A 16,460-nucleotide genomic window follows, 5' to 3' on the forward strand; every position below is an offset into this window, starting at 1 on the left:
CTTTATGTCCAGAAACCAAAAACTCATGATACCGAAAACTCATAAAAACCAAAAACTCAAGCCTTCACCGAAATCAATCGAAAGACCTGAAAACGGGTAAATCCTACTCAACTCGTCGAGTCAACTAAGCGAATCGATGAGTTTCTTCAATCTCTATCATGTTCAGCCCTTTTCAATGGGATCTAAGGCCCCAAAATCCATATCCAAGCTCTCCGAATGTAGATACCTCGTAAAGTTGCAAACTTTACATGCATGCAAGGTCCATCAAGATTATAACTACAAAACTAAGCTTCTTACAAGGTCTTTACGCATGGAAAGGGGCTAGAATTGATAAAGTGAGTGACTTTATGTCCTTGGGGACCTAGAGAGGTCCAGATCTAGAACCATTTCCTTGTGATGAGTCCAGATCTGAATTTGACCCCATTTTGCACCCAAAAGTAACCTCATACTTCCATGAAATGAGATCTAAGTAAATAGATATCAAGGTGGTAAATTTTACCTCTAAATGAATGCTCACAACCCGTAGATGTTGGATCCCAAGCTTTCTCCTTCCTTCAAGCTCTTTTATCTTCAAGTTTCCTTCTTCAAAGGCACAAGTTTCACTCAATAAGGTCCACACATACTTAAAGAAGCTCAAATATGTGGCTAGGGTTTCTTTCTAGACTGTAAGGACGATAAGGGAGGCTACAAATGAGCCATAAGTCCTTTAAATAGGGTACCAGCCCCTAAAATTTAGGGTTTCCCTCTACAACACCTAATCGTCGAGTCGGACCTTCCGACTCGTCGAGTAGGTTCGAAATCCTGCGTCCACCAAAATGTCTCTACTCGACGAGTTGGACTCCCAACTCGCCGAGTCCACACACAAAACCCTAAAACTTAAATAAATTAAGTAATACCTGGAACATTTGTTACAATATATATATATATATATATATATATATATATATATATATATATATATATATATATATAATGTTCAAATAAGAACCACTAAAGGTTAAGAATCCTAACAACCCTTTTCATTAATGATATTTATGACAAAATATATTTCTAACATTACACACCTAATAATTAATTGTAGTAAAATATGACATTTCAACTAAGTCTATGGTATACTATGTCAATATGGCTATAATATAGGGACCATTAGTGTAAATAGGCATATCATCACTTTTATAAAGAGATCGTACAGTGAACTTTTCTTCCTTAGTTCTCTTTTAGTTCTTTTTCTTGGTAATTCTTCCTTGTTTCTTCACATTCTTCCCATAACAAACTAATATCCAAATAATTAATTTCTTGAAATCATTTTTTGTTATTTCTTTATAATTTCTTCTATAAAATCTTTCAAAATTATTAGTTATACATCCAAAAAAGCATAACCTTAACAAACATTCATCAAATTTAAGAACTGGATTATCTCTTTCTTTCTGGTGATATCCACCATTTTCACCATCACCGACGACGGACTTCCTCTGGTGAAAACCACCGCCAGCTAGCATTGTCGTCTGACCTACTACTGCCGCTACCAGGTCGCCGGATTTCAAGCCTCCAGATATAAACCTTCGATATGTCTTGAACTACCAGATCTACCAGATCGTATGATTTATTTAGGTCAAATCTAGATCTAGTCGGATTTTCAACGATCCAGATCCGGCGTTAACAAGCAGCAACGCCTTCGTCGCAACATGGCCAAAACCTTCTAGTACTACCAACGACGATCGCCACCACCTACAATCATTCCATATATGCATAGGTCTGATCAGATATGCTTAGATCTGACATTTAGATGCAATTTCGTTAAGCTTTTTGTTTTCCGGCGAGCTTCTTTGCCTCGGATCGTTGAGAGAGTCACTAACTGTCATCATCATCTCAGATCTCAAGCCAAATACATACCGATTTCTCGGATTTGGCGAGATCTGTTGTGTCTGTGGTACTTTCAAACATAAATTTGATGTTTACAAAGCATTTCATGGTGGCCAGTTGTTGTTCCACTACCACCTCATATCTGAAAACAATGCGCACACACGATGTTTGATGAAATTCCTAAACGAGATCTATAAGTTTTTATATTATAAATAAGTGTTTAAAGTTTTGTATTAAGCTGTGAACTAGTGTGTGAAATGTATATTATACTATGAATTTTTTTTATGCATTAGTCTGTGAATTAGTGTCTAAAATGCTAAATTAAAAATTATTGAATTAAACTTTGAATTAGTGTCTAAAATATTAAATTAAACTTTGAATTAGTGTGTGAAATATTGTATTAAACTGAATTCTAATTTTTTTTATCCAGATATGAATTTTATATTTGTAAATGAGTTGTAAGTGTAATTCATTAAACTGTGAATATGTGTTTTTACGTATTAATTTGTGAATATATAAGTTATTAAGTTGTGAGTGTGTATTTTTTTGATGCACTAAGTTGTGAATTAGTGTCTAAAATATTAAAGTAAGCTGTGAATTAGTGTATGAAATGTTGAAGTAAACTGTGAATTCTAATTTTTTTATGCGGATATGATTTTAGAGGGAAGGATGTTGGCGGTGTTGGCACCGCTGGTCAGTGGTCGAGATGGTTGATGATAGTGGATGTTGGTGGTGGTGGTAGAGTAAGGATATGTTCTATTTCTCACTCATCTTCATCTTCTTCACTGATTCTTCATTGATTTCAGATAAGTTATCCTCGTTTATAATTCATGTATATGTTTTTTTTTCTTTTGATGTTTGCTTCTGAAATATGAGATAATTTATTTATGTATTAAACTATGAGTGAGCTTTTTATGAAAGCAAAAGGATTCGTATGAAGGTTTCATCTATTTCATTAAGGTTACAGAAGGTATACATATATAGGGATACAACATGCAAGGAAAGGAAACAATAACAACCTCCATATAATATATGATAATTACTACCACAATCTTATCTAGTTTTAGAGTGCTCTCGTCCATACTCCCCCTCAAGATGGTAAATGAATGTCCATCATTCTCAGCTTTTCCCAAGATCCATTGAATACTCTTACATGTACAACCTTTGTTTGCATGCTGGCTAGTTGTTCCTTCGAATTCACAAATGGTAACTTAATAGTTTTCTTCTTGAGGTGGTCTTTGATGAAATGACGATCTACTTCTACATGTTTGGTCCTATCATGTTGAACCGGGTTGTTTGCAATCTTTACCGCTGATTGATTGTCACAATACAAATTCATAGTTTTATTCACACTAAATACAAGATCTCTCAACACCCGTTTCACCCATAATAATTCGCACACTTCATGAACCATGCCTCTAAACTCTGCCTCCGCACTTGAACGTGACACCAATTTTTGTTTTTTCCTTCTCCAAGTCACCAAATTTCCTCCCATAAATGTAAAATATCCCGATGTTGACTTACCATCGGACCTATCCCCGGCCCAATCTGCATCGGTATACCCTTCTACTTCAAGGTTTTCATTTTTTGCAAAAAATAGACCCTTTCCCGGTGACGACTTTAAATATCGAAGAATTCTATACACGACTTTCATATGATTTTCATTAGGTGCATGCATAAATCTGCTCACTACACTAACTACATACACCATATCCAGGTGAGTGTGTGATAAATATATTAGTTTTCGATCAGCTTTTGATACCTCTCCTTGTTAGTTGGTACTTGACCCGACAGAATAGTCAAATCGTGATTAACCTTAATAGGTGTATCTATTGGCTGACAATCCAACATGTCGGTTTTGACAAGAAGATCTCCGTTGATTCATTATGATTCCACATTTAGACCTTGCTACTTCAATATCCAAGAAGTACCTTAGATTTCCAAAGATTCAAGCTTTATCAAGCTATTGGCCAGCCTTCATGCATTAAACCCTTTATAGAGCTTGTTTTGGCATTTTGAGCCCAAGATGCCATGCATGGACGTAAAGCTTGCAGCTTTACATGATACTTCAACCTTAGGAGGCTAGATCTAGAGTATGAGGCCTTAGTTCTGCTTAAAAACGATTGTATGAGAGAATGGAATAAAAAGACTCGACGAGTTGACGAGCCAACTCTGCGAGTTGGCTAGGGTTTTCCCTGATAGTATGGATATGTTACAACTCGAAGAGTTGGTGAGACAACTCGACGAGTTGAGTTGGATTTTCCTAATACTTTAGAGGAAACGAAGGAACTCGACGGGTCGCATAGGTGCACTCGAGGAGTTGGCTCAACATGGATTGTTGACTTTCGTTGAGTTTAGGGTTTGGTCAAGACATGGATTATGGAGACTGTGGAGGGGTAAAATGGTCTTTCACTCTTTTCCAAGAGTTAGAAAAGGGGTAGCCTAACACTTTAGAGTTTTTGTTATAAAGTGTTAATTAGAGATGATTATGATATGTAGGCGAAGTCTAAATCGATCGTTGACTACGAGACCTACTTGCTTACTTACGATGTGAGTCTTCTCACTATACTTACCTAAGTGGTAATGTTGTGTGACTAGAGGGTCTTATTTGAGTTATTGACCAGAGGGTCTTATGTGTTTATACTGAGTTATGTGACATTATGCATTTTGTCTTTGTGATTTATGCTATATATTTTGTGCCTTACTGAGTTAGGACCGGAGGGTCCAAACCGAGTTGTGAGGCTGGAGGGTCTTCACTGAGATACAGAGCTAGAGGGTCCAACCCGAGCTGTGAGACAGGAGGGTCTTCACTGATACACGTGACCGAAGGGTCCATACCGAGTCATGAGACCTGAGGGTCCTCACTGAGACGCGTGACCAGAGGGTCCATGTTGAGTTATAGCTATGAGAGGCTTATTATTTGTGTATGTGGTATTTTGGGGAACTCACTAAATTTTGTGCTTACAATGTTGTGTGATATGTTGTAACATCCCAAAAATCCGTACCAAAATTTTTCTTTAAAACATTATCAAAGCCATATTCATAAAAACATATCATAAGTCATAACATAAATTCAGAGTACTAATTCCAAAACATATTTCATTATCAGAGTAAAACATCCCATGTTGACTAATCAATGGAGTGTGCCATGCGATCACCCCGAGATCTTCCCTCTGCTACCGGAAGTACTTGAAACCAAAACTGAAAACCATAAGCACGAAGCTTAGTGAGTTCCCCAAACTACCACATACCATACAATCACAAAGCATACATACTGCATATACTGGGCCACGCCCGCTATTTCGGGCCTCGCCTGCTACTGTGGGCCCCGCCCGCTACAACGGCCCCGCCGCTCCAGGCCCCGCCTGGCTTCGAGCCCCGCTCAGATACAGATTTGATTCTTTTAGGCCCCGCCTGTCTCTGGGCCCCGCCCGCTAACCACATATAGTACAAAATAGCATATAACACGTAACTGGACATACCCTACTACATTCTTGTCCTTAGGCCTCGCCCCTGCTCTGCTACTAATGAGATATGGAACACCGTCCATACTCTGCTGTTGGTGAGATACGGGACCTCGCCCACACTCACTTTCCTACCAGGCACATACATGTATCACACAGACAACAAGTATACTCTATCATGCAAATCATTCCTTGGGCACCCACCCGACATCGGACCTTGGTCCGGGATATCATACTAGCAAACAGTGCCTAGGGCTAACCCCCGGGTCTTCCTACTCATAACTACATGGGTCGGCATTGTGTCCATATACCCATTCACACAAAGGGAAACTCACCTGCACTGTTGAACTTGCTGATAACCCTCTGACTGTTGATCGACAATTCTCTGAACCATTACTCTACTAGCTCCCCAAGCTACCAATATCAATATCATATAACACTTAGTCCCAAACTGGACTCTTAGAAGCAGTCTAAGTCCACTCTTGCCAAATTCAAATTCCTGGTCAAAGTCAACCTTCTTGACTAACTCTACTCGCCGAGTCGCCCCAAGACTCGTAGAGTCCATGCATTCAGAAACTCCCATAAAATGACTCAACTCGCCGAGTCACTCCAAGACTCGTCAAGTTCAACGATCTCTGAGTCCCATCCTGCCCAACTCACTGGATCTCCACTCAACTCACCGATCTAAGTCTTAACCAGAAGGGGTTAGTGCTTCGCGACCTGACTCGTTGAGTCCATGACAATCTTCAACAGACTCGCTGAGTTGTTCTTCCAACGCGTCGAGTCCATGCCCATCTTCATCCAACTCGCCGAGTTCACCCATGTGACTCGCCGAGTCGCTTCAGTTCTTAATCCATACAGTGGTTTTTCGAGCCATGCAGGGGCTCCAACTCATAGATCCTTTAAAGTTGCAAACTTTACGTGAAACCAAAGAGATATGGGCTTAAAACACTCTAAGGCTAGGTTTTGTGACCAAGGGGCTTCACCAACAACTTATTGGCATAAACTTTATGGCTTTCTGGATCCTTAATAGCCTAGATCTGAGGTAGCAACCTCAGATCTACTCCAAACTTAGAATAAACCTCCTCCATACTCAAAATGCCCAAATCTCAACCATAAGATAGATCTAAATGCAATAAGGTTAGCTTATTACCTCAAAGGATATGAAAAGCCACTCCAACTCTGGATCTAAAGCCAATCCTTGAACCACAAAAGGTTCCCTTCCTCCTTCTTCCTTCAAATCACCCAAATGGCGAGAAAGCTTGAATGTGCTAAAATGGAGGCTTAGGGTTTCGTGTTCTGGATAAGAGAGGCTATAGAGAAACCTAAGGGAGAGAATGAGATGTTTATATAAGGCACCAAGTCCCGAACTTAGGGCTTCCCAATCCAGACCGGACTCGTCGAGTCGGTCACTTATTCTTCGACCCGGATCTCGCTCGGACTTGTCGAGTTACACCCTGGACTCGACGAGTTGACCCCTTTAACCTAGGGTTTTCTTTTCCTTTCTTGGTCTTTCTGATTATGCGTGTTACATATGTGTTTCAGGTATCTCGCAGGATCACGGGAAGGTGTCGGCTTGATTGTACACACCTACTAGAGATTATGTTTTGAGGATTCTGGGATATTATCAAACATTTTGTTGCCTTGTGTTTTGACAACTGATACATTTGTGGCTTTGAGAAATGTGATATTGTCTTTTATGTGATTTAAAAATGAAAATTTTACAGTGTTACAGGTATAGATTTAGCACGCTTTTAATTATTAAAAATTATGAAATCCAACAGCAAGGAAGATTTAAACAAGTTAACACTTTTCCGGAAAAGTTGAACAAGTTAATTATTCTTCATACAATTTATTTTCTGATAAAGTGATTCGCAGATTACATTCTACTAAAATGAATCATAATTCTTTAATGTTTACAACATACTATCAGAATTATAGTTTATTATTTTAGAACGCATTTCAAATTTCAATATTTAAAAGTTGATTATGTTTTCTTTGTGCGTTTAGGTTTGAAGAATCTGCCATTGATGTGAGAAAGGAAGAAAACACGGAGAACAAGAGTGTATTTTAGCAGAATGTATTCTGTCAAAATATATAAAGTGATTCTTAGCAATAATATTCATTTTTATGTATACAAATGAATTCTTTAGTTCTAATTATCTAATTACAAGCATATTGATTCACTTATTTAGGATTCTTAAAGAAGATCGGATGATGTATACTTTTTTATGGATGGAATCAAGTGAGCTTGCAAAAATGAATTCTCTCAAGTGCATTTTAGATTCGGAAAGAAGATTAAGTGAATTTTGGATTTGGGTAGAATATCAAGTACATTCTTGATTCTTGTAAAAGTTGAAGTCTATTATATTAGAATACATTCTTATTTCTTTAGTATTTTGATTTCTTTTAGATTTTTAATGAATTTTGATGCAATTTAGTTTCTAATTGTATTTTAAGTTCATTATCATAAAAGTGTAAAAAGATACTTCAAGAAAATCTTTTAATATCATTTTTACCATTCAAATGTTATGTTATTTGGCTCATTCTTGAAGAATGATTAAATAATGGTATGATATTGGTTCTTAAGCTTTCATGATTTTAAGACTCTTTATTAGTTTAATTATGGCACAAATTCTCATAAAATAACATTCTAATAGAATGAAATTCAGACAAAATAAAATCGTTGTAATTAAAAACTACTTTATATTTGCACTTGACTTAATTTAAAAAAAATATCAAAATTTTAAAATTAAGAGTATCATTTATTCCTTAAAATTCGAAATTTTCTTTTTTCTTAAATGTTGTTTGATTAACTAAAATATTTTTACAATGGATTTTGTGTAATTATATAATATATGTTATTCCATTGTAATATTATATACTCTTAAATCATAAACATTCATATAACCTAATACTATATATATATATATATATATATATATATATATATATATATATATATATATATATATATATATATATCTTTTCTTTTAACGGTAGAAAGCTAACGAAGTTAGGCATAAGAACCAAACATCAGAAGTTTTGAAACCATAGGGACCATCAGTAAGGTTTTTTAGAATTAGAGACGAAACTTTATATTTCGGAATACCACAGGGACCATTTATGAAGTTTTGTCTTTATAAATCATAACTGATTATTAAGTTAAGATTATTCGGTATCAAAAATTCTAGTGTTTTGCAATTTTTACATAGCACATCCTAAAATAAATTACAACGTTACATTATAACTAATAAAAACTAAGAAATTATAAACATCAGAGTTCCAACAACATATATGATTTATGCTTAAAGATGGCCAGCGTTGTACTTTCACACCGAGATTGGCTCAGGCGATGCCTCCGGTGGAGCTCCACTGCTACCGTTAAGAACAGTAACATTACCGTCAGAATCAACATCAACAATTACGGAATCGCCCTCCTTGATATCACGGGCAAGCATCTTTTCCGCCATGCTGTCTTCTAGAAGCCTCATGATTGCGCGTCTCAGCGGTCTCGCACCATAGCTAGGATTATACCCTTCCTCCACAACCCGATCCCTAAACCTCTCAGTCACTTGAAGTTCAATGTCTTTACCCTTCAACCTCTCGAAAACTTCCTTCAACATTATATCAGCAATCTCTTTGACCTCGAGTTTAGTCAACTGCCTGAACACGATCATTTCGTCTAATCTGTTCAAGAATTCCGGCCGGAAATACTGTTTTAGTTCCTCCGTGACTAAACTCTTAATTCTGTTGTAACTGCTGTCCTTTTCGTCATAGTCAAGGTCAAACCCGATCCTCCGCCCACCTTTCTCGATCACACTGCTTCCGACGTTTGATGTCATGATTAGAAGCGTGTTCTTAAAGTCAACCGTTCTTCCTTTACTATCGGTCAACCTTCCGTCTTCAAGGATTTGAAGCATCATGTTGAAGACGTCGGGATGAGCTTTTTCGATTTCGTCAAACAGGACAACGGTGTAGGGGCGGCGGCGGACCGCTTCGGTCAGCTGACCGCCTTCCGTGTAGCCGACGTAACCGGGAGGGGAGCCGATGAGCTTTGAGACGGTGTGGCGTTCCATGAACTCACTCATGTCGAGGCGAATCATGGCTTCTTCTGAGCCGAAGTAGTACGCGGCTAACGCTTTCGCGAGTTCGGATTTCCCGACACCGGTGGGACCCGAGAAGATGAAACTCGCGATGGGGCGGTTGGGGTTTTTTAGACCGACACGGGCACGGCGGATGGCGCGGCTAATGGCTTTGACCGCTTCGTCTTGACCGATGATTCGTGTGTGAAGCGTCTCTTCCATTTTGAGGAGACGGTCGGATTCGTCGGTCGAGACTTTCTCGACCGGGATCCCGGTCCATGACGAGACAATGTGTTGGATGTCTGCTTCGGTTACGGTGGGGCCCTCCTCTCCCGCCTCGGTCTCCGCCTTGCTCATCTCTTTGTTTTTATCCACAAGAGCGGATATCTGTGTCTTAAGGTCCATTTCTCGATCGCGTAACTCGCCAGCCTTTTCGAAGTCTTGACCACGGACTGCTTCGTTTTTCTCTTTTGTTATTTGTCTAAGTTCTTTCTCCAGCTCTCTGGCTTCTTCTGGAAGCTTATTAAAAAAAAAAAAAAAGATAGATCATTGATTATCGATCCATGGGGTCAAAGATGATAAAAATAATTATATACAAGGAAAAAGACGTACTTGCGCATGACGAAGTCGGACACGTGAACCGGCTTCATCGATTAAATCGATAGCTTTATCGGGAAGAAAGCGGTCGCTATGGATACATGAAAACAAAAGCATAAGAGATTATCTTTTTAATGAAGTTATATAACATATGACAATATGCAAATAGATTGGAGTACCTTATGTACTGATATGACAAGTGGGCAGCAGCTACTAACGCTTCATCAGTGTATCGGAGCTTGTGGTGGATCTCATATCGTTCTCGGAGCCCCTTTAAAATCTGTATTGTCTCATCGACTGTTGGCTCAGGCACCTTTACAGGCTGGAATCGTCTCTCTAATGCAGGGTCCTTCTCAATGTGTTTTCGGTATTCATCAAGGGTTGTAGCACCAATACACTGCAAGTTTCAGATTAAAGATATCAGAAATAAATTAAAAAAAAAAAAAAAAAATTAAATGTCGATAACCCTTGCATTAGATTTCACTTGCCTGCAATTCACCTCTAGCAAGAGCTGGCTTCAAGATGTTAGCAGCATCAATAGCCCCCTCTGCAGCTCCTGCTCCAATTAAAGTATGGACCTCATCGATAAATAGAATAATTTCATCACTTTGTTTGATTTCTTCCATCAGCTTCTTCAATCTCTCCTCAAACTCTCCGCGATACTTTGTCCCAGCAACAAGTAGACCCATGTCTAGAGTAATCACCTGAAAAATATACCAACACAAATTAACCTTTTAATTAGGAAAAAAAAAATAATAACATAAAAATGAAAATTTGAACTTGCAACCCACCTTCTTCCCCTCGATTGTTTCTGGAACATCCCCATTTGCAATTCTTTGGGCAAGACCTTCTGCAATAGCAGTCTTTCCAACACCAGGTTCTCCAATGAGGCAGGGATTGTTTTTTGTACGTCTTCCCAGAATTTGAGTAACTCTTTCAATTTGTGGCTGCCTTCCAACAACAGGATCCAACTTACCCTACAAATTGGAAGAAATAATTAATTAAAAAAAAAAAAAAAAATCAGTGAATAGTTAAATCATTAGTTACCTCTTCTGCTAGCTTTGTCAAATTGGTACCATATTCCTCTAGAGTTGGCATCTTGTTTCCAGAGCTCCCACCACCAACTCCAGCACCAACAGCTTCTGCACTCTCCCCAACCATTCTAATCACCTATTCAACAAGTATAAATAAAGACAAGGGTATTTTTGGCAAATGAAAAATAAAGCGAACCACACTTACCTGTGTGCGAATGTTATTTGGGTCAGCACCTAAATTCTCAAGAACACGAGCTGCTACACCTTCACCTTCACGAAGCAAACCAAGAAGCAAGTGCTCTGAACCAATATAATTATGACCTAAAAGAATCCATGGAGGACGAATTAACATTATTAACATTTCAAGTTTCAACATTCATGCATATTGTTTTTTTTTATTATTATTATGATTATTACCTAGTTGTCGGGCTTCCTCTAGTGATAGTTCAAGAACACGCTTTGCACGAGGTGTAAATGGAATCTCAACAGCAACAAATCCACTACCTCTACCAATAATTTTTTCTACTTCAGCACGTGCATCTTTTAAATTAATTCCCATTGATTTCAAAACCTTTGCTGCTATACCAGTGCCCTCACCAATAAGACCTAACAAAATCTGCTCTGTGCCCACAAAATTATGACCAAGGCGTCTTGCCTCCTCTTGTGCAAGCATAATAACTTTGATAGCTTTTTCTGTAAAGCGTTCAAACATGGCCTTTGGCATGATTCTTGAAGCCTTTCCTTTTCCTCTCCTAACAGAGGTGGCTACTGCTACCTTTGAGTGGAAATCATGGCTTCTGTTGACCATGTTGTCTAATGCATTGACTCCATGTAAACCAGAGAAAGTCCTCACCCTCATTGGAGGAGATTGTAAGCTACACATCATTTTGACTCGTCTTTTTGCATTTCCAGATCTCTTTGAATGGATCTTGTTTTCACTGGAAACTGAAGGAAAGCTGGTAGATTGCACCACAGCCCCCGCCATGATTTCAACACTATTAAGCCTGATGATTGGTACATGAGGTTAAAAGACTCAAAACATTTATATAAATAAGCATGAAATTCAGTTGGAAAGTCAAGAGATTAAGATTTATCACGGGGAACCAAGTTCAAACAAGCATTCAGTGGCTTAATAACTCAGTTAGGTGAAACATTTGAGATAAAACTACACTACACTACAGGCTTCCAATTATGGGAATAAATTTCCTTCTAAAATGAGTATTTGATAATGCTAGTATGTAGAGGTTAGAATGCTTTATTAAGTAGCAATTGCAAAAATCAATTAAAATAAGAAACCAAATTGTCCCCAGTATGTGCAGAAGCAATCTAGGTATATAAGCATATTTTCTTTGGGAAGCTAAACTGTTTAATACAGCTACACCTTATCACAATTGCCTAAACTAACAGACCACAGCAAAGTTGTGAACAGTCTCAACGCATAAGAAAACTAACAACATGATCCAGAAATAATCAATTTTTCCCTCTGAATTAATAGCAAAATACTCTGAACAAAAACAGCCCATCAACACAAGCACTGAACAGCATCTTTCATACAAAAACCTTTAATAGCTAATCAACATAACCAACAAGTTTACATGCTAAAAGTTCGGATTCGGCACTGAAATGACGAAATTATCAATCACAAACTTCTTCGAATAACACCAATCAGTTCATTCACACAGCTTCAAAAACACAGAAATCCAAATCCATTCAACAAAGCCAAGTACATCATCGCCATAATTGATATAAATTGTAATCGAAACCCTAAAATAGTACTGAGCATATACAGATAGATATGCCAAACACAAAATAAAATAAATAAATAAATAAATAAAACAATTAAGATTTAGATTATGTACCAAAATCACTTGAACGAGATAGGAGAAATTCGTGTTTCGTTTGGAAGCGAAGATTCTGATAATCGGCTGCTGGAGATCCGCCGGATTGAAGAAATGTGGATGATAACAGGAGGTGGGTCTATATCTTCTTCTCCAAACTATCTCGCATATTTGATTATTTCGACACGCAATTCCACCCGGTGTAAAACGAGGATAAAATCACTTAGAATGCTATCGTTACGGTGCTGCTCTGTTAATACTGCATCACAGACCGTTGGATTATATGGATAAAAAAATTTGCAAAAATGGTATAATTTTGTGATTTTTTTCTAAAAATATTGTGATTTTTGTTCAAAAATATTTAGTGATATATCAGGTCCAATTTTAGATTTCTTAGTGATTTTTGTTTTTATATATTTAAAAAAATGATTATGCCCTTATAACTATATTTTTCATTTTTTATATTTATATTAATGGTTTTAGCTAATTGAAAATAAAAGAGGGCCCACCAACCCCACACCTCTCCTTCTCCTGTTCACCAAACACCTCTTAACCCCACACTAGCGGAAACATCCCTAGAATAACAGTCCAAACCCTAGTTTCTAGAATTTATGTAAAAGTTTGAATCCATAAACACTCATAACACATTTCCCTTCGTCTATTCAAGCTATTTCGGCTTCTTCATGTCTTGATTTGTAATTGTAAAGCTCAGCTGAGTTTAAAACATTACTAAATGGAGAATACCAACCTGCAACAATAGCAATTTTGTTGAAACTTGCAGATGAGACAAGACATTTATGGTTTGTGCCTTTGATTCTCGATTACCATGAATTGTAAACAATGTGGGTCGATTATTTCTTTTTGGAATACAAAATGCTTGATGCTTACTGCTAATGATTTTGTTTCTAATTTTCAGGTGAGTTTTGTTAGGGTTAGCAAGTGTCGATATTGTGTGTGTGTGTGTGTATTGAGTCTAAACCTACAACTAGAGACACTTGATATCGATTTTCGAAATTGTGTGTGCCTTATGATAAACAAGCATCGGCAACGTTGATGAACAAGCGTGGCAGGGTGGTGATGAACAAATAGGATGGAGATGGTAGGATAGACTAATTGTGGTTGATAGGGGAAATAAGGTGGTAAGGTATGTGGAAGAAAGGCTCAATTCAGAAGAGAAGTAGAAAAAGGGCGATAGATCACCATCGCAAACTTGTTGCTATTTCCCTAGGAAATCTACAAGTCGAGAAAAAATGGAAGAAGATGGGACCGATTTTTGATCTTCATATAAAGTGTTCCTCGTCTATATTTCTTTTAATTAACATTTGCATTGATCGAAGGAGAAGAAGGAAGTGTGGGATAATTTGAGTGTGTGTATACGTTTTGAGTGTATTTGTATGTGTGTGTGTGTTTGTGTTTTCTTAATTTTGGAAGAGAAAGAGATAGATTATGTGGAATAAGGAGGTGGGGTACGGTATGATTTGTGAGGGGTGGGTGAGTGAGTTTTCTTTTTTGGTATTATTAAAATTGAAATTAAAGGAATATAATCAAATGAAATTATTAAAAAAAATCAGTTAGAGGCATATTCATCATTTCATATAGGGTATGGATCAAACCATAAAAAAAATGACAACCATAGGGACCAAAACCACACAAGATATCTAAAATTGGACCATTGTTACACCACTAAACTTTTTGAACCAAAACTACATAATTTTGACAAACACAGTGACCATTTTTGCATTGTCATTTCGAAATCTAGAATCTCTAAATAATCTTTTAACTAAATTTCAACATTGGTCCTTGTGGTTTTAAAATGTTTCTTCAAACGTTTCTTATGAAATTTTTCTTGCATGAATGTTCCCTAATCGTGGAATTTGTATCGTCACCGGTCCTTATAACCGACAAGTAGCGGAGGCAATGTATGTTGAGTGGGATGTATGGCCCTATTTGGATACATCGCCACCATCAGTCTCATTGAAAATTCAGATTTCTTTTTTATCGCATATCTTGTAACTCTTTCTTTCTTCTACTTTTCCAAAAAATAAAAAACACCCTCAAATGACCCCACCCTCTTCACTTCCCAAAAGTTTAACTTAGCTTTCTCCTAGATAAGAGCTTGCTGGAAAAAGAACAGGCTAAATCATTGGAAACTACAACTTGCATTTGTTTGTTGGAATCGATACAATAAAACTCCTTAGACCATCTCAAACATACTCTCATTTTTCCCTTAAAAAATGGAGTAAAAAATAGTGTAAATAGTGTTTCATCTTCAACCCTACTCCATTTTTACCCCCAAAAAGTATATTTCATTCTTATAATTTATATAAATTGTCAAGCACACCCCATCTATTAATTTGGTTTCAACAAATATATAATCTATATTTTTTTCATTACAATAATATTAAGTAAATAAGATTATATTTATAATACATAATTATAAGCTTTTGTAAAATACGTTATTGTGTTTTAAATTTTCAATATGTATTTAAATTTTAATATGAATTTGAAAAACAAAAAACAAACTTTATATTTATAATTAATTAATATAATTTAATATATAACATAGTATTATAAGTATTAAATATTACATTTAAATAACAATTAGTAGATAAAAAACCACAAATATGTAAATATATAAAATGAAGAACTAAAACCGACAACTCAAAGTTTATCCCCATTTTGGGGGAAATAAATAGTATAACACCTTTGGTGTTATACTATTCATTTCCCCCAAAATGGGGGAATAAATGGGATAAGATTGGAGAGAAATTGGGGAAGAAATTGGGGAAAAATGAAGAATGATAATGGGAAAATGAAGAATGATAAATGGGGTATGTTCACGAGTGAACATCACTCCACATCATCATCAATCCATTTTCACAATACATTCAATTTTGGTTGGAAATGGTGTTCACTAGTAAACAACTAGTGAACGGCCAATGAAAATGCATTCTATTTGGAGCTAACCAATCAAAAATTTTGTAAACATCCATGAAGCTAGTTACTCTACGTCACAACTACACCCATTGGGGCGGTGTTCACGCGTGAACATCCCATCCACGTAGATGTTTACGCCCATAAACACCCTCATACCCATGGACTTATATGTTTTTTTATTAATTGAAAAAGGTTATTAGTTACTTGGTGTTATTTTTTGGATAAAATAATAATTAGGCGAAGATTTTAATGACTTTTTTTATTGCTTTGATGAATGATTAATTGTTTGTTTGTTGATTTTTTATTATTATTAATTTAAATTTATGATAATATCTTGATGGTTCCATAGATATGTATAAAAAGAAGAAATGGTTAAGTAGTGTTTTTTATGCATAAAGCAAATGGATAAGTTATATGACTAATTGTAAACGTAAGTTAAATAGGCATTGATTTATCAAACTAATCTAATCAAAATGTTCTATAAAACCATTTCTAGTGAGCAAGTGATGTGTCTTTGTAAATTTTAATTGTAAAATGACATTTAGTTATGTGTCCTTGTAGAAAATATTACGAACCGTTTTTTAGTTATATGGCATTGTAGATTTCAATTGTAAAATGACATTTAGTTAAAGGTTTTAATGG

At 36.5% G+C, this 16,460-nt stretch overlaps 1 protein-coding gene across 1 annotated transcript; it reads right to left on the reverse strand.

The window, feature by feature from the left end:
* Positions 1-8,450: 8,450 nt before the first annotated feature.
* LOC145045111 (ATP-dependent Clp protease ATP-binding subunit ClpA homolog CD4B, chloroplastic-like) lies at positions 8,451-13,069 on the reverse strand. The gene is made up of 9 exons (XM_078993453.1): positions 12,903-13,069; positions 11,461-12,047; positions 11,249-11,364; positions 11,057-11,179; positions 10,801-10,986; positions 10,498-10,713; positions 10,189-10,406; positions 10,025-10,100; positions 8,451-9,931 (listed from the first exon to the last, which is right to left on the reverse strand). Exons 2-9 carry the CDS (start codon positions 12,026-12,028, stop codon positions 8,660-8,662), a joined length of 2,775 nt encoding a protein of 924 aa, XP_078849579.1. The 5' UTR covers positions 12,029-12,047; positions 12,903-13,069; the 3' UTR covers positions 8,451-8,659.
* Positions 13,070-16,460: the final 3,391 nt, after the last annotated feature.

Source organism: Lactuca saligna, chromosome 5 (assembly GCF_052625555.1).
Source record: "Lactuca saligna cultivar CGN05327 chromosome 5, ASM5262555v1, whole genome shotgun sequence".
NCBI classification, from domain to species: domain Eukaryota; kingdom Viridiplantae; phylum Streptophyta; class Magnoliopsida; order Asterales; family Asteraceae; genus Lactuca; species Lactuca saligna.